This window comes from Vipera ursinii (genome assembly GCF_947247035.1).
Source record: "Vipera ursinii genome assembly, chromosome: 8".
Taxonomy (NCBI): Eukaryota; Metazoa; Chordata; class Lepidosauria; order Squamata; family Viperidae; genus Vipera; species Vipera ursinii.
The window spans coordinates 9019172-9039710 of record NC_139519.1 but is presented as its reverse complement, the minus strand read 5'-3'; the positions used below and the strand labels follow the sequence as shown (position 1 = coordinate 9039710).

The 20539-nt window shown below is 43.7% G+C and overlaps 1 protein-coding gene across 1 annotated transcript; it reads right to left on the bottom strand.

Annotated features, from left to right (window-relative positions):
* Positions 1–357: 357 nt before the first annotated feature.
* LETM2 (leucine zipper and EF-hand containing transmembrane protein 2) lies at positions 358–20251 on the bottom strand. The gene is made up of 11 exons (XM_083368461.1): positions 19804–20251; positions 18173–18246; positions 16454–16889; positions 14026–14169; positions 11949–12086; positions 10355–10558; positions 8211–8330; positions 6396–6506; positions 4462–4554; positions 2644–2718; positions 358–1350 (listed from the first exon to the last, which is right to left on the bottom strand). The coding sequence occupies exons 2-11, from the start codon at positions 18217–18219 to the stop codon at positions 1300–1302; spliced, it is 1419 nt and encodes a 472-aa protein (XP_083224587.1). The 5' UTR covers positions 18220–18246; positions 19804–20251; the 3' UTR covers positions 358–1299.
* Between the last annotated feature and the right edge of the window lie 288 nt (positions 20252–20539).

The following is a 20539-nucleotide window of genomic DNA, read 5'->3' as shown; positions in this document are numbered from 1 at the left end:
CCTTCCCAGGTAGGTAAAATGAGGACCCAGATTGTTGGGGGCAATTAAGCTGACTTTGTAATAATGCCGCTTGGGGTGTGTGTGTGTGAAAGCCCTAATAAGCAGGCATATACATAGAATGAAGGCTACTGCTAAGCTTGTAAGCCGCCCTGAGTCTTTGGAGAAGGGCGGGATATAAATGGAATTAAATAAAAAAAAAATATAACATTACAGAGAGCATTAGCAAAGCACGGTAAAATTATCTCTTTTTTTTTGGTCATAGTATCCTAAACTTAAGTTTTCTTAGTATGGCCCAACAAGAAAGATCTTCCATAAACTGCTTTTTAGAACCCCAATTCAGACAGACACTGGTTACAGGTTAATTTAACACCCACAATTTAATTTAACAAAGACAATGAAATTACAAATAATCGAATTATCGATAGCATGTGCCTGAGCGAGTTTTAATCCATACTTAATCCATACTTCAATTGATACTTACTCTATTTAAATAGAGTTTATGGTCCAATTCTGTGTTTTAGTGTAACTATGCTCCTTTTGAAACAAGAGAAAATCACATTGGAGTGTGTGTCTTTTCACCAATTGGTAAAAAATGAGGGAAAGGCAGCCTGTATACATGTATACGTGACAGGAGGAAGCCAGCTGGACCACAGACGATTTCCATTTTATTTGCATACTAAGAGGAAAATGCCGTCCATCTTCTTTTCATCTCGTTTGACTTGGGGAAGAGTGGCTGCATTTTTTATTTTTTTGCAAGACCATTTACAAAGGTCTCCCCAGGGACCTACTTTTTTTAAAAAAGTAAGTCTTTTTAAGAACTCGCCGTGAAATCAATTCAAGTCTTGTCTGTTGAGGGGAGGACAGCCCAATTTTCTACAATTTCTCATAAGAAAAAAAAAAGTCTCTGGGCGGCAAGGAGGTCCTTTTTTTTTTTTTACAAAATTAAAATAGATCGCAAGAAGTTTTAAGGAATTGCACACCTTCATGGGAACCGTTTTGCATTAGGTTACAACTGGTCTAGTCTGCGGATTATGTACATATTTACAAAATAATAATAAGTTACACGAATGTCTCACGAATGTAAAGTCTTCACCCTGGATGCAAAGTGGTTTTCCCCCCGGCCTTTGATATATGGTCACCGAGTCTGGAGAAACTGGATTTCACAGGGCAAAGGAAGGATCTGGATGACGAAAGCTGCCGACGAGTTGTAAGTTGCAAGGGTAGTGCTTTCGCGGTGTGTGTGTGTGTGTGTGTGTGTGTGTGTTCCCTGAGGATCCAGCTCTTTTATGTGGAAAGGGACTAGACACCATTGGCGCTGGCTTTGCTACTCCGGGGTGCTTCTATTTTCGTCTTTTAAAAGAAAAGAATAACGGGCAAATATGAGTAATGAAGGTCAAAGGAGACAATTACTGCCCTTTTAATTTATCTTTTCCCCCCCATACATCTGTGTGTCACTTCAAGGTGGGAAACATATCTAATACTCCTGCCTCTTCCTATTTTTTCCCCCCACAACAACCCTATGAGGTGGGGTTGGGCTGAGAGAGTGAGCGACTGGCCCAGAGTCACTCTCCTGGCTTTCCTGTCAAAGGGAACTAGAACTCACAATCTCCTGGTTTCTAGGCTGGCACCTTAACCACTACACCAGGGGGTCTTCAAACGTGGCCCTTTTACGACTTGTGGACTTCAACTCCCAGAATTCCACCGCCAGGAATTGCATGCTTTCAAACTGCTAGGCGGGCGGGAGCTCACCCCCATCGCATGGTGTTCGGGTCTCAAACCAGGCTGTCAGCTCTCCAGCTAACAAGCTCAGCGTCTTTTAACCACTGAGCCATCGTGCCCCCTTTTGGTAGACCTTTCACGAGAACCTAAATTGCAAACAGAATCTGGACAAGATAGGTTTACGATCTAGTAGGGTGTTGATGTTCGTCTAATCAGAGGAGAACTTTGTAATAGTGCCCGAAAATGATTCACACTCAGCGCGCCTGCGCTACAATCGTTTCAACCTTTCTAGCAGCAGAGTTCAGATTTGTCTCTTGCTGTCAAAACAAAAAAGGTTACAAAGCGCCAAGGTTCACACACGTTTATGGGGCAAGTTTGCCGCTCATGAGTTTTGGTTTCTTCAGCCATCTTGTAACGCATGGGACCTCACTCGGCAAGGCGCTGCACAGATAGTCCTTGACTTATGACCACAATTGAGCCCAAAATTTCCTTTGCTAAGCAAAGAACTATTAAGTGAGCTCTGCTCCATTCTACGACCTTTGTGGCCACAGCTGCCAAGCGAATCATTCAGCTGTTCAACGAATCTGGCTTCCCCCCATTGAGTTTGCTCGTCGGAAGCCAGGTGGGAAGGTTACCAATGACGATCAGGTGACCCCAGGACACCGCAACCGTCATAAATACATGCCAGTTGCCAAGCACCCGCATTTGGGTCACGTGAACTGTGGGGATGCCGCGATGGTCGTGTGAAAACCATCATACGTCACCTTTTATAGTCACTAAATGAATAGAATGCAGCACAGCGGCATTGCTCACTCTCCAGACCAAGCGGCATTAGGGTAGATATATATTCTCCCCATATATTCAGGGGTGGGTTTTTTTTGCATACTATGGGGCCAAGAGTATTGTCGAAAAAGTAAAACTCACCTCTCCCACAGGAGGCTTGACTGACATTTCAGGAACTGATAATTTGTCCTTTGGAGGCAATACACATTCTTCATTCTTCCAAATAGAGGGAAAGAAGAAATGAAGTCAGCTAAACTCTATAACAGACTGCTATTCCAGAATCAGAAACCCCTGGCTGAATTATTCCATATTCCAAATTCCCACGTTCTTAAAATTAAGGAGGGTGTCTGCCTTCCTCTGCTAGCAGAAAGAGCATGGCTAGCAGTGATGATGGGGAAGAAATGGAGGTAGTGACAGATTTTATTTTCCTGGGCTCCAAGATCACCGCAGATGGGGACTGTAGCCAAGAAATTAAAAGACGCTTGCTCCTCGGGAGGAAAGCCATGACAAATCTAGACAGCACACTAAAAAGCAGAGACATCACCCTGTCAACAAAAGTGCGTATAGTCAAGGCTATGGTCTTCCCAGTTGCAATATATGGCAGTGAAAGTTGGACCATAAGAAAGGCTGAGCGCCAAAGAATTGAGGCCTTTGAACTATGGTGCTGGAGAAGACTCTTGCGAGTCCCTTGGACTGCAAGGCATTCAAACCGGTCAGTCCTAGAGGAGATCAACCCTGACTGCTCTTTAGAAGGCCAGATCCTGAAGCTAAAACTCAAATCCTTTGGCCACCTAATGAGAAGGAAGGACTCACTGGAGAAGAGCCTAATGCTGGGAAAGATTGAGGGCAAGAGAAGAAGGGGACGACAGAGAATGAGGTGGCTGGATGGAGTCACTGAAGCAGGAGGCGTGAGCTTAAATGGACTCCAGAAGATGGTAGAGGACAGGAAGGCCTGGAGGAACATTGTCCATAGGGTCGCGATGGGTCGGACACGACTTCGCAACTAACAACAACAAGCAGTGATGATGTTACCCATTTGGAGTAATGAAATGCCGGCAAAAAAACAACAACAAGAAGAGAACACCAAGGACCCTCAGAACTTGGCTATTCATTTCTATTACAGTCTGGATTTGGTAGAAAAACTATGGATACGAGCCGATTTTTGATGGACCACAGTTCTTCCATAGCAGACAAACAGACATAAACTATACGCTCTTCAAAAAGAGACAAAAGCTAAAGAGGAAACCAGAAGACCGGAACATTTTCTCTCTATCTAGCAACACCCAGAGAAGCAGGGAATAACACCAGACAAACCAACAAGCAAGCAGAAAACAATAGCTTAATCAAGGAAACTACCAAGGAGGCAAATTATCAAGCAAAAATAAAAAATACCCTAATTGAAGTGGAATGTAGTCTGGATTCCCAGGAGGGAGGGGCCGCATTCAGGAGGGCAAAGAGGCAGTGAAGCATGGAAAGTACGGCTGGGAGGAAGAGGGTTACGAAGACCCTATTTATTATTATTATTATTATTATTATTATTATTATTATTATTATTATTATTATTATTATTATTATTATTATTATTATTATTATTATTATTATTATTATACTCCTCCCTAACTGTTCCCAGAGTATATCCGTAGTGATGCAAACAGTTGTTTTAGATTTCTGTCTGTAGGTGAGGAACAACAAAAGACACTGCTCAGAAGCAATGTCACCTGTCTTTCTTGGCTCTTAGGCCCTGACAATCAAGGAACTAACTAGTTAAAAAAAAAATCACACACCCCACCAACACTGGCAGGGTAAGCTACTATAAATAGGGAACAGACACCACATCCTCTAGCACTGATGTTGCTACCTAGATGGGTAATGAAATGTCTCCAAGCAAACCACCAAGCTCAGAGGACACAAAGGGCTCCAAAATAGGCACAGCTGGAAACAGACACCCCAGTTTCTCACCTTCCTTTCCTGAATCCTGGGGGCAGAATCCAACAAGGTCTCCTCCTCTTCCTCCTCCTCCTCATCTGTTTCTGCATCCTCACTCTTCAGAGGCTGAAGAACAAATGAAATGCCTGGGTTAAGACAAACCTAGACACCACAAAAGCCCAATGGAACACCGTGGTTAAAAAGCACCGTGATCTTCTTTAGTCTACTTAGTTTATCAACAAAGCTCAAATGGTACATGCTTTAATTAAAAGTTTAGCAAGGACAGGAGTTCTTTTAGGCTCCCGGAAGCTTTACTGTACATACAAGCAAAATCTGATCCTATGATTCCACATCCCATTTTTCACAAGGGCAGTCTTTTAGGGGGTGGGGGTGGGGTAAATTTCTGGATTTACCTTCTGCTATGCTCATGGTAACATGAAAGCCTCCTGGGATTTGTTGTACCGTTAAGTTGGTTGAAATATACTGCTGGTTTAAAGTAAAGGAAGGAAATCTGTTATTCTAACAGATTTTTTTTCTTTCTTTCTTCTCAAACCCACTGCACTGCAGTGAATGTACCCTCCAAGGACATCTGACTACAATCGGCACATCTGGAAGATGCCAAGCAAACACTTAGCAATAGCACTTAAGACTTCTCCTCTTTAAGGAAAAGGTGGAAGAGTCAGGATCAGAAAAAGGAAAGGAGGCGAGGTTGTCGTGCAGGAATACCATCTAATTTGAGGGCTAATCCGCACGGAGCTCCGTTTCCATCTGTCCTCTTTGCCATCGTTCGCTCCCGAGAGATTAAAATGGACAATCTGAAACTTCAACTGGAAGCCATGGACAAGGAGTGTATATCAGAGGTGGTGGCCCTTTGAGAGCTGTACGCAACGAAATTTCATTTTGATGTATGCTGATTGGTGTACATTCAAAGTGACAATAAACTTGTTGTTATTGTTATATACCTGTTGTGATTCCTCGCCAGCCAGTGGACCCGGCAGCAGAGTCTGAGGAATCAAGTGAGGAGGAAGATGGGCCTGGAGTGACATCAGAGTCAGAGGAAGGCTCTGAGGACCTCCAAAATTTACAGTATGACGAGGAGCCTGGCCCCTCTACTCGTGCTCAGGCTGAGACACAGCTGTGCTGGGAGTCTGAGTTAGACAGTCATGAATTACAGCTGGAAAATATCCAGGATGCACAAAAACACCGGCAAGAGAAGTGACCAGGACAGAGGAATGCAATGGGGCGGCTCCAAAGGCAAAGGAGAAGGCATTAGGAAGCCACGCCTAAATTATAGGCTGAATTATAAAGAGAAGGTGTGGGAAGTACTGGTTGCCAAAGGCAACCGTTCGTGTTGAGGATCAAGTTTCTGTGAACTGTGTTTGTTTTCCTTGGACATTGACCCAGGTCTGTGAATAATAAAAGGGGTTGGTTTTTCTTGCGGTTTCCTGCCTGCTTGTTGGAAGAGGGGTTTCTCCTTGTAAGCATAACAAGGACTCACGTAGGCTGGGACAGAACAATAGCACTCCATACAGCCAGTGGTGGGATTCAAATATGTAAATAATCGGTTGTCTGTGTGGATGCTGCTTCCAGAAGTCCATTCTGGGCTTGGGCAACAAAAAATTAACTACCGGTCCTGCCAAATTGGTGCAAACTGGCTGAATCCCACCACTGTTAACAGCCCTCTCTAAGTGGTTTACAATGTTAACATCTTTCCCCCAACAATCTGGGTCCTCGTTTTGCCGACCTTGGAAGGATGGAAGGCTGAGTTAATCTTGAGCTGATCAGGACCGAACTCCTGGCAGTGGGCAGAGTTAGCCTGCAATACTGCATTCTAACCACTGCACCATCCAAGGCTCCTCTCCCAGGCCAAGCAAGGAGAAGCTGCTCTCCCTTGCTTCCTAGTCTTGCTCCCCCATCAGGAAAGAGGCCAAGTTTGTTTGACAGACATTGCTACAAAACCGGCTCACCTTAGTTGTATTCACCACCATCGGTTTGGGACTCAGGTCTGTCAAGTACAAGGCACGAGAAAGCAGCAGCAGCGAAGGAGGAACTTTTTCTTTGAGATTCAAATCCAGCCACTGTACAGCAGAGACGAGGAGAAAGATCGTTCAGAGCAACTTTCTGGGAAATTAAACTTTTGCAAATCTGAAACTTTCAGACGTGAGGGTTCAAAAGGAAAAAAAAACCCCTCCTTTTTCTTTAGCAAGAACTTTCCTTTACATTCTGCACCAAGTTGGCTCTCTGGTGCTGAGCTTGTCCACTGGAAAGCGGACAGCCTGACAGGGTGAGTGTCATGGTTCCAATTGACGAGACAGTTCAAACAAAATTCAGGCATTTTTTTATCTAAAAAGTCTTAATAATGAAACACAGCATCGGCACTCACAGATGGATGCCAGAATCTGAATTCTCCTCCCCTAAGCCCATCGTATCATACACAATTCCCACCCTTATTTACACGTCATAAGTCACATTATCCAATTAGTTTTACATGTGAAGTTTCATATCCCTTTCTGTGCGCGGCTATTTCTTAGCTTCTAAAAATAGCCGTTTGACATTTCCCTCCCTTCTGTGATTCAAAGTGAAGCAGTTGAAACAAAAGGCTGCCTCTTATATTGTCAGTGCAAAAACATGTCAATGTTTGCAGCACGGACAGTGAGCTCCCATTCTTACCCCAGTTCCTGCCAACCTAGCAGTTTGAAAGCATGCAGATGCAAGTAGATTAATAGGTACCACTTCGCTGGGAAAGTAACAGCATTTCTGTGCACCTTCGGTGTATAGTCATGCTGGCCACACAAACATGGAAGTGACTTCGGATAATGTTGGCTCCCTCGGCTAGGAAGCAGAGATGAGCAACACCCTCTAGAGCAGGGGTTTCAAACTGCCGGCCCGCGGGCTAGATGCGTCATGCCGAAACCGCGCCCACCCCATTGCCAGCAATGGGGAAAAAAGTTGCAATACGTCGCAACGCATCACGTGACGTCACGAGTTTGACACCCCTGCCCTAGAGTCAAACCGGACTGGACAGGGGAAACCTTTAACTTTACCTTTTAGGTTGCAAGAAGTACAATCATTAGGTATGCTCGATGGAGTTAAAAGCCCAAAAGAAAGCCACACCGTCTTGCTGAAAAGGTTGAACTGGCTGCATGCGTGGAGACCACGTCTGACTCCAAAGCTGCTGGTTGCCAGGCCTGAGCTACCCACTTGAGGTTTAACTGCTCAGAGTAGAAAGTGAGCTTCCTGCAAGCAGAGCACTCTATCCTAAGAACCTGCTTTCAAAACTTGCAGAGAGCCACTAATGATGCCCAGTTAAGCAGCCTCTTTCCCATCTGCTCCATTTGCGTTCTCAGCGCAACTGGAACGACGGCTCAGGTTCCGTAAAATTCAACTGGAATATTTTCAAATCTCGTTCTGGACCAGTCAGCCCAACGAGAGATCTGGCTGCAGAATTAGACCTGCTGTCTCTTATAGCAACCTTCTCCCATGTGGTGCTCTTCCGGATCAGTGAACATTTCCCATTTTTGCAGAGGTTGGTTTGGAAGAGGAAGTGATTGCCTTTCTGCAAGGCAACAGGTTGGTAGAGGCGGTGTTAAAATACCACATGGGCCCTTTGCAAAAAAAAAACAAACATTTTTTTCAAAAGGTTAGCCTGGTCCATTGAAGCATCCCAAACAGATGCTCGGAGGGAGAGATGAGGTCTGACTTGTGGTTTCCGCCCAATCAGGACAAGGAAGCACCCTTTGGACTCAGGCTCAATTTCCTTTCCTCCCTCATCCCTAACTTACCTGGTTCAGTTGCTCTTTGAGCTGGTCCTCCGTAAGGCCCAATGACCTCATTCCTCTTGCTCTGCATGCACTCTGCAGCTCAGACACGCTCAAGCCATTAACACCTTCCTTGGCTATCATCTACAGACAGCAAAGAGCAAAAACCAGCATCAGGTGGATCATTTCAGAACATCAAGGCTCCCACCCCGTTTAGGCTACTGCCATTTTATAAGGGATCTAAATAACTTAATTCTTGCCAATAACGTGCAAAATTTAGCCAGCATCATTCTCTTGACCAGCTTGACCAGAATTTAAAAGTAGCTTTCTTTTTAACAACAAAGATTTTAAACTGCAAAATATAGCTCTGCTTCATTAGATCTGTATATTTACAGCAAGGCTCAGAAGACACATATGCTGACATTTTAGTCCTGTACATGTTTTAAGCAATCAGCTGGTTAAAAGGAAGATGACAGATTAACAATATCCTGCTTGGTTATGAACCTAGTTTTTAATCATCTCAAGATAAGCTCATCAAATAAATCAATAAAAACTTATAAACTGCATTTATTGTCACAGATGACAAGGGAGGGAATGTAATCAAAATTCATTGGCTGATTCAACCTAACAATATTAATTCTATCTCGGAGAATCCTTACACAGGCTAATTAATTAGTATAAAAGCCTTTATTTTCCCTCTTGCGATATCTGCCTTGATATTAAACTACTTTCTCCTACCTTATTTCATTAATTTGCTAAGCAAATTTCCTATTTAGTACTTTTCATGATGCCTCTCATTGCGGTTAGTACCATTGCTCTAGATTCTTATTGCTTATTATCTTATTGCTAATGCTCTTGTCATGCAACTTCAACTGAAAATGAGATTTTTTTTTGTGGAGTTTTCTTTAATGTTTTTTGAACAGAAATGGAATAAGATTGAAGAAATGTCAGCAACTGCTTTCAATTCAGAATCTAAGTTATCGAGTTCTTAAGGCAGAGACCTTTTCAGTTTAGATTTGATTTTTTGTTGTTGTTACAAGTGGATTCCTTGTGAAAGATGAGGATGCCAATCGATTTGCTGATAAGTGAGATAAGTATAGATGACCAAAATTAAATTTGTTTCATTTACAATCGGGATCTGACCAGACTGAGAGGCTATCTTAGAAGAAGTTGGATTCATGGATGGTTTATTTGGTTTTCCTGCACCCACAGAAAGTCAAACTAGATGATCCTCACTGTCTCTTTCCAAAGCACCAGCAACCTAGGCCTTAAGGCCCTTAAGCCATCAGTGTTATATCTCAAAGGACTCTCTGCAGATATCAACATACAGCTCCAATATCCACCTACAATTAAAGTATCAAATGTCACGGTTTGGACACACACGTTTTCAAACTTGGCACTGAGTTACAGATCCCGGTTCAACTCAGCACTGATCAAGGGGTCGTGAGCCAGCTGTGGTTTTTCAACCTAATCTACCACTCAGGGCTGTTATATTATGAGTTAAAATGAGGAAAGATCCTTGATGTCAACGCTGCTAACATGGGATGTTCTTGCTTTGACAACAGATGGAAATGCAGCCATTTTTTGCTATTGCTTTTAGAATTAGTTGCTGCCGGGAGGGGGAATGTGGATGAGAGTCCAGCTAGTCATAACAATAATAACTCGGCCATGGGAACCCAAGGACATTGGGCCCAGAGCTGATAAGTGTTTTGGGGGGCTGGAGAGCTGGGGAGAAAATCCGCACTTCAAGCTAATTGGGGAATGTGATTTATGACTGTTTATTGGAGGACAGAATTGCACTTTGTTACTTTGTATCCAGGGGAGGGGAATTTAGTTTCTGGTTTCAACTATGTAGTGCCCATTCTGTTTCTCGAATAAAAGATTCCCTAAAGCAGGCATGTCAAACTCGTGATGTCACGTGACATATCGCGACTTTTTCCCCATTGCCGGCAATGGGGAGGGCGCGGTTTCGTTGTGATGCATCTGGCCTGCGGGCCAGCAGTTTGACATGCCTGCCCTAAGGTAAACCACGCCTGGAAGTTCTTTTGAAGAGTTTCATCTGCCGGACCCATGGCATTTTAAACTCTCTGAGTTTAAAGTTACGTTCGGTAACTAAATTAAAGAAGCGCTTTCCAAGCTCTTGGCGAAGGACAGATGCATCTCCTTACCTCGTCATCAGCTTTGATGGATCTAAGCTTCATCAGAAGCTGGAAACGGAGGAGGTTGTTGGTGCCAATGGGCTGTAACTCCAGCAGTTTGCAAAGGATGACTAGCTGGGACCGCTCCAGGTGTTCCAGAGTCAGCTCATCCTCAAACAGTTTGGAAAACTGCACGATTTCCTGGGTGCTGGGTTGTTGGCCGCTATGTCGAACCTAGACACCATCAACGAGGACTCCAGAATCAGTCTCCCCAACCCATTGCTAGTGTTCTCTATTATAATAAGGCTGCCCAAATTAAAGATGTTTCCTCCAAGACAGAAAAGCTTGTTCCTATCATTTTACCTCAAGACAGCGAGTAAAATCTGTCTTCTCTGCCACTGATTTTAATGATACAGCATTTGGCAACCTTTCATCTTTGGTCTTTTTAAATCCTTGATATTGTTTCCCAATACTTTGCATTTTCCTGGTGTTATTACTGGTATAGCAAATGTAAAGCTATTGGCAGCACGAAATACATTTTCATTGTTTGGATTTATTGTCCTTTTTCATCGTTGTTCAGAAAACTGGACAAGAGAGCTCTCTTAAAGGAAGATGCAGAGCTCCTAATAAACGCGTTCACTTAAAATTATTACAAGCCCCACACAATGGTGTGAAGTTGCAGAAGACAAACTTATAATGATATTTCTAAGGTCAATTAAAACCACCTAATTCTCCCCTTCAGATACAGGTACTCCTCGACTTATGGCCACAATTAAGCCCAACATTTCTCTGGTTAAGTGAAACATTTGTTAAGTGAGTTTTGGCCCATTTTACGACCTTTCTTGCCACAGTTGCTAAGTGAATCCGGCTTCCCCATTGGCTTTGCTTGTCAGGTGTTCGGCAAAGGGGAATCACATGATCTTGGGACACAGCAACCGTCATAAATATAAACCGGTTGCCAAGCGTCCGAATTTTAATCTCATCACCATGGGAAACCGCAGAGGTTGTTTAAGTCTGGAAAATGCTCACAAGTCACTTTTTTCAGAGCTGTTGTAGCTTTGAACGGTCACCGAACAAACAATTCTAAGACGAGGACTGCCTGTATAAGCTTGTAGATTGTCCCAAAGATGCTCTTTCCAAAAGGCAACTGGACTTTCTTGGGGTGTTTTTTTTTTCTTTTCTTTGAAAACGTTCTTCAGAACTGAAGAAGCTTCTTGGATGAGAAGTGAAAAAGGTTTTCAAAGAAAGCACCAAGAAAAAGCACAATTGGGGACAGCTGCCACCTGGATGAATTGAGAACCTCCATCGGCATCAAGATCAGACATGAAATCAGAGACGTTGTTTGAGGCTGCATCAAACTTTTAAGAGGGTTATTTTTCATGTTTCACTTTCGTTTGTATAAACGAGTGTGCGACCTTGGCGACTTTTAAGACTTGTGGACTTCGTGCTAGCTGGGGAGTTCTGGGGGGTTGAAGTCCACAAGTCTTAGAAGTCGCCAAGGTCGGAGGCGCCTGGTTTAAACAGTTCCACCTTATGGGAGACTTTTAAAGCTTATCGGCAATCTTTAAATGAAGCTTAAAAAGATCCAGGGCTCCAGCTTTCCTATTCACTGAGGGAAACGTACCTTCTGAACGTAGGAGGAAAACAGCTGGGTAGCTGCTCCTGTGCTGGCTTTGTTTCTTCTGGCCAACTCCGCAATGGTCTCCTGCAAGAATTTGGCTAGCTCCAACTTGGCACTCAGTTTCTTCCTCTGCTTTTCCTCCTTAGTGCAAAGAATAATGAAAAAGGTGAGGAATTCTCTCACAGAGCAATGAGTCACCTGCCATTCTCGGCCAAAGGAAAACTCTTTATCTTTTTTCACCAAACCACTTCCTGGGAAAGCGGGGGGGGGGGGGGGGGAAGGAGAATATTAGAGAGAGAGAGAGAGAGAGAGAGAGAGAGAGAGAGAGAGAGAAATCAAAAAGGACAAAAGGGAGACAAAGAGCCAACAGGTATTTCCATTTTTTTTAATCCCATTTATATCCCGCCCTTCTCCGAAGACTCAGGGCGGCTTACAATCTAAGAAGCACAAATCAATGTGCTTAGCAGTAGCCTTCATTCTATGTATAAGCCTGCTTATTAGGTCTTTCGGGGGCCCCCAAGCGGCATTATTACAAAGTCAGCTTATTGCCCCCAACAATCTGGGTCCTCATTTTACCTACCTCGGAAGGATGGAAGGCTGAGTCAACCTTGAGCCTGGTGGGACTCGAACCTGCACTAATTGCAGGCAGCTGGTGTTACTTAAGTAGGCATTAGCCCACTGCTCCACCAAGGCTCTTTTTTGTGGATAGATAGATAGATGAGAGATAGATAGATAGATAGATAGATAGAGAGAGAGAGAGAGAGAGAGAGAGAGATGATAGATAGATAGAGATATAGAGATATAGAGATAGATAGATGATAGAGATAGATAGATAGATAGATAGATAGATAGATAGATAGATAGATAGATAGATAGATAGATAGATACTGCTACCTATTCTGCACTTCAGAGCCATCCATAGAGATACTCTTGAAGTGTAGCTTCAAGGCAATGTGTATTTTCAAAATACCCCATCCCTAAAATGCTTTAAAGGTGTTTAAAACTCTTCTAGTCCTCTTTGAAACAGTAGAGGTAGCCCTTGACTTACGACCATAGATGAGCCAAAATTCCCATTGCTAAAGCAAGACAGTGCTTGAGTTCTGCCCCATTTTACAACCTTCCTTGCCGGTTGTTAAATGAATCACTGCAGTTGTGAAGTTAGTGACCCAGCTGTTAAGCGGATCTGACTTCCCCATTGTTTTTGCTTGTCAGAAGGTCGCAAAAGGGGATCACGTGATCTTGGGACTCTGCAACCGTCACAAATACACGCCAGTTGCTGGAGCGTCCCAATTTTGATTACGTGATTACAGGGAGGCTGGAACAGCTGTAAGCGTGAAAAAAACCAGCCAGTCACTTTTTCCAGTCCCACTGTAACTCTGAATGCTCACCAAAGGAATGGTTATAAATCTGAGGACTACCTGTATTTGCCAAGACCATCATACACTCCCTAGCTGTCGTTGAAGGTGCCTTTGTGATACATTCTAATTCCAAATTATCTCTGGGATTTTAGAATAAAATAGGAAGAGAGAATAGAAAAGAGAATTCTTCACTGGCCAAGGGTGATTGGACACACGAGGAATTTTTCTTCGGTGCTTAAGCTCTCCATGTGCATACAGACAACGAAGTGGTAAGTCGTAGATCATCAATCACAGGATACAAACAACAAGTGATAAATCGTAGGATACCAATAGGAAAAGGTAGGAGGAGAGATGAGAAATGAAGAGAATCTCGCATGCAAATCTTTACAAATCACAGAACGAGATCATTCTGCTCTGTTCTCCTCTATGCTACGCCCAGATTGCTTATTTTGTTATCCTTTCATTTCACCCTTCTTCCGTGCTGTCTGAGGGAGCATGCATGAGGCGCCTCTGTCTGAGCAAGAGGAAAAATAAACACATCAAAATGATTCAAGAGCTTTGCATCACCCTAGGTTCTCGTCCTTCTCCACTTCTTGCCGAGATTTAATTCTTCCGGACGTGCAGATTGGTATTGATGCTGGAGGCAAAGAATTCCTAACATATAGGCGTCATGTCAAAGTTGGACCCAAAGATGGAGCTTTTTTCAAATTTGAAAAACTGACCTTTTTAGATTCCGTTTCAAAGGTTGAAGGCAACATCTCAGGGAAGAGTTTCAGAAATACAGGTAACAGGAATTCCATGAAGGGTACTATGATGAACACCAAGAAGGGAAGCAACCGGAAAAGGTCTGCTGATGTTCTCATCAGCTGCAGAAACAGAAACACGAGCCAGAAACATGACACTGTTCATACATTGCCCTAAGGCTGGGGTAGGCAACCTCGGCTCTTTTATGATTCATGGACTTCAACTCCCAGAATTCCTGAGCCAGCTGGCTCAGGAATTCTGGGAGTTGAAGTCCATGAGTCATAAAAGAGCTGAGGTTGCCTACCCCGGCCCTAAGGCATGGTTATATCGTAAACGTGTTTCAATAAGCCACCATGCTGAAATCGTATAACGGGGATGTCAAACTCAATTTCATTGAGGGCCACATCAGCATTGTGGTTGCCCTCCGGGGGCCGGGTGGGTGTGGCTAGGATGCCTTGCCACCTCTGCCCCACCCCGAGTGTGTGCACAGCAGACGGCCAGCGCCAGCATCCTGGGTGAAGTCAGCATGCGTGACAAGACAGCAAGCAGGGACACTGGATTCTGCTTGCGCGTGCACGCAGGGGGGTGGGGTGGGGTGGGGCTGCCCCGTGGATTTAACGCTGAGCGTGTTCTGGCTTTGATGGATGCAACCAAGTTGTAGATCAGTGCCCGGTCGGCCTGGGCCGGGCCGAGGTGCAGCGGGCCAGTCCTTCACTCTTTTCAGAGCAGGTCCCCGGGCCGGATGGAACCACATGTCGGGCTGCATCCGGCCCACGGGCCTTGTGTTTGACATGTCTGTCGTATAACATTACTAAACCAAAACCAAGTAAACGAAATACTGGCTTACAACCATCCCTGAATCTCTCTCCTTTCCACTAAAAAGAGCAGGAGAAGCTTTGCTCCAAGCAAGCACTTTGCCAATTTAATTTCAGAGTGCCAACATTTCATCTGCAGAAGAGCCTGCTGGCCGCATCCCCTGCTTGTTTTAAGAAATAAAGTCAAACAGTTTTACTCAACCACTTTTCTGTTTTGTACGAGAAGATGGATTCGGGCCTTACTGTGATGTGTTACCGCAATCAAACATTTGGGTGAAGGCAAATCTACGTGTCCCAGGAGAGTGTTGCAGGATCCAATCTGGGTCGGTCACTGGGACCAGAGGTTTCAGACTTGTGGGTGGGCTCCAGCACCAGTCAAAAGCTTGGAGAACTAAACCTCTGGTCCCAGGGACTGACCCAGACCGGACCTTGAAACATTTGGGAGCTTATGATGGAGACACACGGTCTCTTACACCACGCAGCAAGTCACACGTAAAGGGGACACATGAGTAATCAGCAAGTAAGGATTCCAAATTCACTGCTAAAGTCCTTAAGTTATGACTATAACTGAGCCTGGCAAATACGGTCGTTAAGTCGTAAAGGTTCTAAAGTGTGATGCCCTGTGACTGGACCCGATTTTAGGACCTTTTTCGCAGCAGTCATTAAGTGAACACCACAGTTGTTAAGTGAACTCACTGTTCTCTACGGGGTGGTTTTTGCCCCAAATCAGAAATCAATGTCGATTTCCAGCAAAACCGTCATAAATTGCAGTCACTATGACTACGGGCCAATGCAAATAGTTGTAAATGTGAGCCTATTGAGATTCTCAGTTATCTAGGTCACGGATGAGCCAAAGGTGCTTTTTCAGGAGGCAACCAGACTTTCTATTTTTTCTTTGAAGACGTTTCGCTTCTCATCCAAGAAGCTTCTTCAGCTCTGACTGGATGGTGGGGAATGGAAGGATTTCCATCCTTTGCATTCTTTTTGACCAGCTGTTTGCAAAGAGTATAAATCCTCCCATTCCCCACCATCCAGTCAGAGCTGAAGAAGCTTCTTGGAGGAGAAGTCAAACGTCTTCAGAGGAAAAACAAGAAAATCCAGCTGACTCCTGAAAAAGCACCTTTGGGCCCTAAATGTGAGCCAGTTGCCAAATGCCCCCAATGTGGCCACGTGACTGGAGGAGGGGGTGACAGCAGAGCGTCGGAACCAGCTTGTCAGTAGCTTTTAGGCGGTCGGTCATAAGGTCGGCCATAAGTTGAGGACTGCCTGTACGGCACCAAGGAATGAGCCTCATGTTCTGAAGCAAGCTGAAACTCTGCTCCTGAATCCCAGGAGAAACTGACTTCTGGGCCTGATGCTCTAATCCCGCAAAGCAGGGGAAATGAACAAGAATGAAGGAACAATCCAAGCAAAATGCCTGGCTCTCCCTTATTCAGCCCATCGGATCGACTGGGTTGTAAAGTCACCTGATCTCTCTTATTTGCCCAGCGAATAAGAATCCGCTGCTGAACACTGTCCACTCAAGAGGAAGCAATTAGTCCCGCGCAGTGGCTAGTTTGCTGGCTGCTCCCCAAAGCCAGCCAGGACTCACCCTTCGTCTCTCTCGCCTGGTGAGGACTTGCCCATGTAAGAGTCTCCAGACCATCCGAGCAGCGACTTTTGTGTCGATCCAAAGCAAGTGGAATCCGTTGTAATAGTGTCTCAGTTCGTCTACGATCCTCTGCCAGAGCGATCTCCTGACGGTCTCGGCGGCCTTCTCTGGAGGGCTGGCCGGAGTGTGGTTTGTTCTTACAGTACTTGGCTCAGGGCGAGGTTTGTCCTGATGCCAATAAGCTGACGTGTGAAACATCCGCATAGGTCTAATTAGCAAGTGAGGCCAAGCATTTCCCTGCGGTGAACTGGAGAGGAGCTGGTGGCTTTCAGAGTCCTTCAGGAATGTTCCATTATGGTGGGAGTCCAGCAGTTGTGCAAGTGCAGCTGATGAGGAGAACAGGGAACAACAGGAGTGTACCAGCAGGCATGACCCTCTGGAAGAGAAAAGAGTTTCAATCACTGCTGCAAGCAAGGATGGTGAGAGATCCATTTTGCAAGGCGTTCAAGATCTGATCTTGAAATGCAGAGAAGTCTAGTAGTGCCTTCTCAGACTGAGACGTTTTACAGGTAGCCCTTGACTTACGACCACAACTAAGCTGAAAATTTCTGTTGCTTAAGCAAAACATTTGTTAAGTGAGCGTTGCCCAATTTTACAATCTTTTTTGCCTTCGTTGTTAAGTGAATTGCGGCAGCTGTTAAATTAGTAACACGGTTGTTAAGTGAATCTGGTTGACCCATGGACTTTGCTTGTCAGAAGGTTGCAAAAGGGGATGATGCGACCCCAAGACACTGCAGCGGTCGTAAATGTGAGTCAGTTGCCAAGCGTCTGAATTCTGATCACCTGATCACGGGGATGCCACAATGGTTATAAGCATGAAAAATGGTCATACGTCACGTTTGTTGGTGCCGTTGTAACTTCGAACAGTCACTGAACAAACTGTTGTAAGTCGAGGACTACCTATATTCACAGAGGCATTATGACCTGTAGCTTCTTTCATTAGAAGTAATGAATGTTTTCCAACCTTGGCAACTTTTAACATGTGTGGACCAATTCCCAGAATTGCACAGCCAGCAGGCAGCATGGGAGTTGAATACACCTTAAAATTGCTAAGCTTCAGAAATACTGGGCTAAACTGATATAAGATTGAAACTGGGAGGTGGGGGATGGGATAGGGAAGGGAAAACAAAGCAATTAAGCAGATGCAGGTTACATGGGAGATATGCTAGGACAGGTTAAGGATTGCATTTCTTAGCCCCAGTCATAGCTACTGTATTTACCATGCTTGCAACTGGATACAGGTTGTAATTTCTCAGCTCTAAGATGACTGAGGATGAGGAAATTACGGATTTTTTATTAATCAAACCACACAGCGTAATGCAGGAGCTCTTATACTTATTTAGTCCAGATCCCATTTTTTTTTATATTTCACAAAAAGAAAAAACTACATAGGTGAATGCTATCAGTGTGCCAGTGATGATCAAAAACAATACACCCGATATTGCTTTTTTCTATTAAGCTTAAATCAATACAACTGTTTTACAGTATCCACTGAATGTTTAATACAATGCCATGTAATTTTGACTGAAGCTAGTAATCAAATAAAAACTCATGAACTTCCTTCATGATAGAAAATAGCTATCACTACTGCTTTTTGGATGAAATTCAAGGATCTAAAATAATGACATATCCCACAGTTATCAAGATTTCATTTCTTACCTGGTCCTAGCTACTGCAAGGAATATGTTACAGCTGTAGATGGCCATGTTTTGCCTGGAATCTGTTTACTTCATCTATGGCATGATGAAAAAAAACAGCATTCTAAATAAACTATTACTTTTATTTTAAAAAGTCCAATAATTAAAATACCAGTAAGGAATATCGACATATACCAGTTAAATAAATGATTCTGAAATATTCAACAACAGATAGTCATCTAGGAAGTATTAGCCATATACATGGGATTAAGGATCATTGCAAATATATTATGTAACAAATGTCCATTTTTTATCTCAGTCACATGATAAACTTTCCCACTCCTCTGATTCTTGAGGTTTCTGTGGCAAAAATTATATCTTATGTAAACATTCAATAAATTCTTGTAAGAATTACCACAAAAGAAAATGAAATATGGATGTTTTGTACTTGAGCCAAAAGCTGTTCAAGTAATTACTCTTAACGCATAGTTTTAGTATTACTGTTATTACCATTTCCCTTGTCACTAGATAAGAATATGGACAATTAATTTTTTCAGCATAAAATTCTATAGGACCTTTTCTATATTGCCAATTAAAATATCATTCAAAAGGTATTAGTAGGGGATGGGCAGTGTAATTCTAAGGATCCTTAAATAAATATATACACAATATTTTTTCACCTAGTAGTAAGCCAGAATATGGTGGTTTGGATTTTGGTTTAGTTAAAAAGCTAACCAATGGTGATTTATTCAACATGCTATACTTAATGGAATACAAATCTAGCTGCAATGTTGAAAAGTTTGGATATCCTTTCTGTTAGCTCAGACCCTATGAGGGGAAATGTTTAATAACAGAATTAGACTGATGAAGAATTGGATTCCAAGCAATGGAGTCCCCCTATAGGGATCAACTGTCAAGTCTTCATTACAAAATACATAGAACTGGAATGCAAGTTAAAGTAACCACTTATTTATTAGCAAAATAATATAAGGAGAGTCAGTTTGGTGTAGCAGTTAGGCTAGAAACTGAGAGACCATGAGCTCTAGTCCCACCTTGGGCACAAAGCCAGCTGTGGGATCTTGGGCCAGTCCCTTTTCCTCAGCCCTAGGAAGGAGCAGCAATGGCGAACCACTTCCGACCTCTGGCTAAGAAAACTGGAGGGAGCTGTCCAGGAAGTTACCAGGAGTAAACACCATCTCCAAGGCATAATAAAATAATAAAATAAAATAAAATGATAAAATAAAATATAATACAAAATAATAAAATAAAATATAAAATAATATAAAATAAATAAAATAAAATAAAAATAAAATAATAAAATAAAATATAAAATAATATAAAATAAATAAAATAAAATAAAAATAAAATAATAAAATAAAATATAAAATAAAATAATATAAAATAAATAAAACAAAATAAAAATAAAATAATAAAATGAAAATAAAATAAAAAATAAAACAAAGCAAAACAAAACCTCCACTCCCACCCACTCTGTCTTAACACCCAGTTCCCTTCACCGCCCGTTGTCAAGCTCAATTTCCAAAGAAAACATCCAGGCACCCGTAACTGTTGTCTTAGCTACCCTGGAGAACTCATTTGACTTTGATGGCTTCTGGGGTGGGTTCCTCCCCACCCACCCACCCACCCACTCACTTTCCAGTCTAGCCTGGAGTCCCAAGAACTCCCATCAAAACACTGACCAGGATCATCCTTTTTTTTTTCCCCCCTAGCTGGGATCAGCCAAGGTGAGCTTGGAGCTACCATTTGCAAGCCCTTGTAAAGTCACAGCCAGCCCCTACCTCATCCTGAGGAACCCCCCACCCTCTTCCCAAGGATCTCTCCAGTCCCCAAGGGCCCCCAAGGGCCCCTCTCTTCCTGGCCCACGGGCCCTCCGCCCTCTCTCCTGAAAAACACCTGGGACCATTTGCACCTATCCGGCTAGGCAAGCCGTGCCCAGGTGCAGCTCTCCGTCCTGTACATCCAATACACCCCAACACACCTACGTCACACGTTTTTTTTTAAAAAAAATGTAAATCTGTTTGCTCTTTTTTTCCTTTCCTTTTATTTTTATTCTGTGTGTGTGTGTGTGTGTGTGTGTGTGTGTGTGCTCACCTGCTACCCTGACCCGGCCCGCCCCCCCCCCGCAGCCGGGCCGCTATAGCTCCACCTTCTTCCGGGAAGGCCGGGGATTCCCGTCAGCCCCCGCGGCTCTCCGGAAGTGCGACCTAGAAGCCGCTCTAGTCGGCGAGGTTTTGTTTTCTTTCTGTTCGTTTGTTTTGTTTCCCTGCTTCTCCCCGCCCCCCCCCCCCCTCGCCTCCTGGTCCGCCCTTCGTTTGCCGGGTAACCAATCAAAGCGCGGGGCGGGGAGGGGGAAAGGGGGCGGGGACTC

Bases quoted from the DNA above. Each gene is read 5' to 3' on its own strand.
- LETM2 (XM_083368461.1), bottom strand. From the start codon at position 18,219: ATGGCCATCTACAGCTGTAACATATTCCTTGCAGTAGCTAGGACCAG. The intron at 2,719-4,461 runs GTGAGAAACTGG...TCTATTTGGAAG, and splicing joins CCAGGATTCAGGAAAGGAAG to AATGAAGAATGTGTATTGCC. The intron at 1,351-2,643 runs GTGAGTTTTACT...TTCTTTTAAAAG, and splicing joins TCAAGCCTCCTGTGGGAGAG to ACGAAAATAGAAGCACCCCG.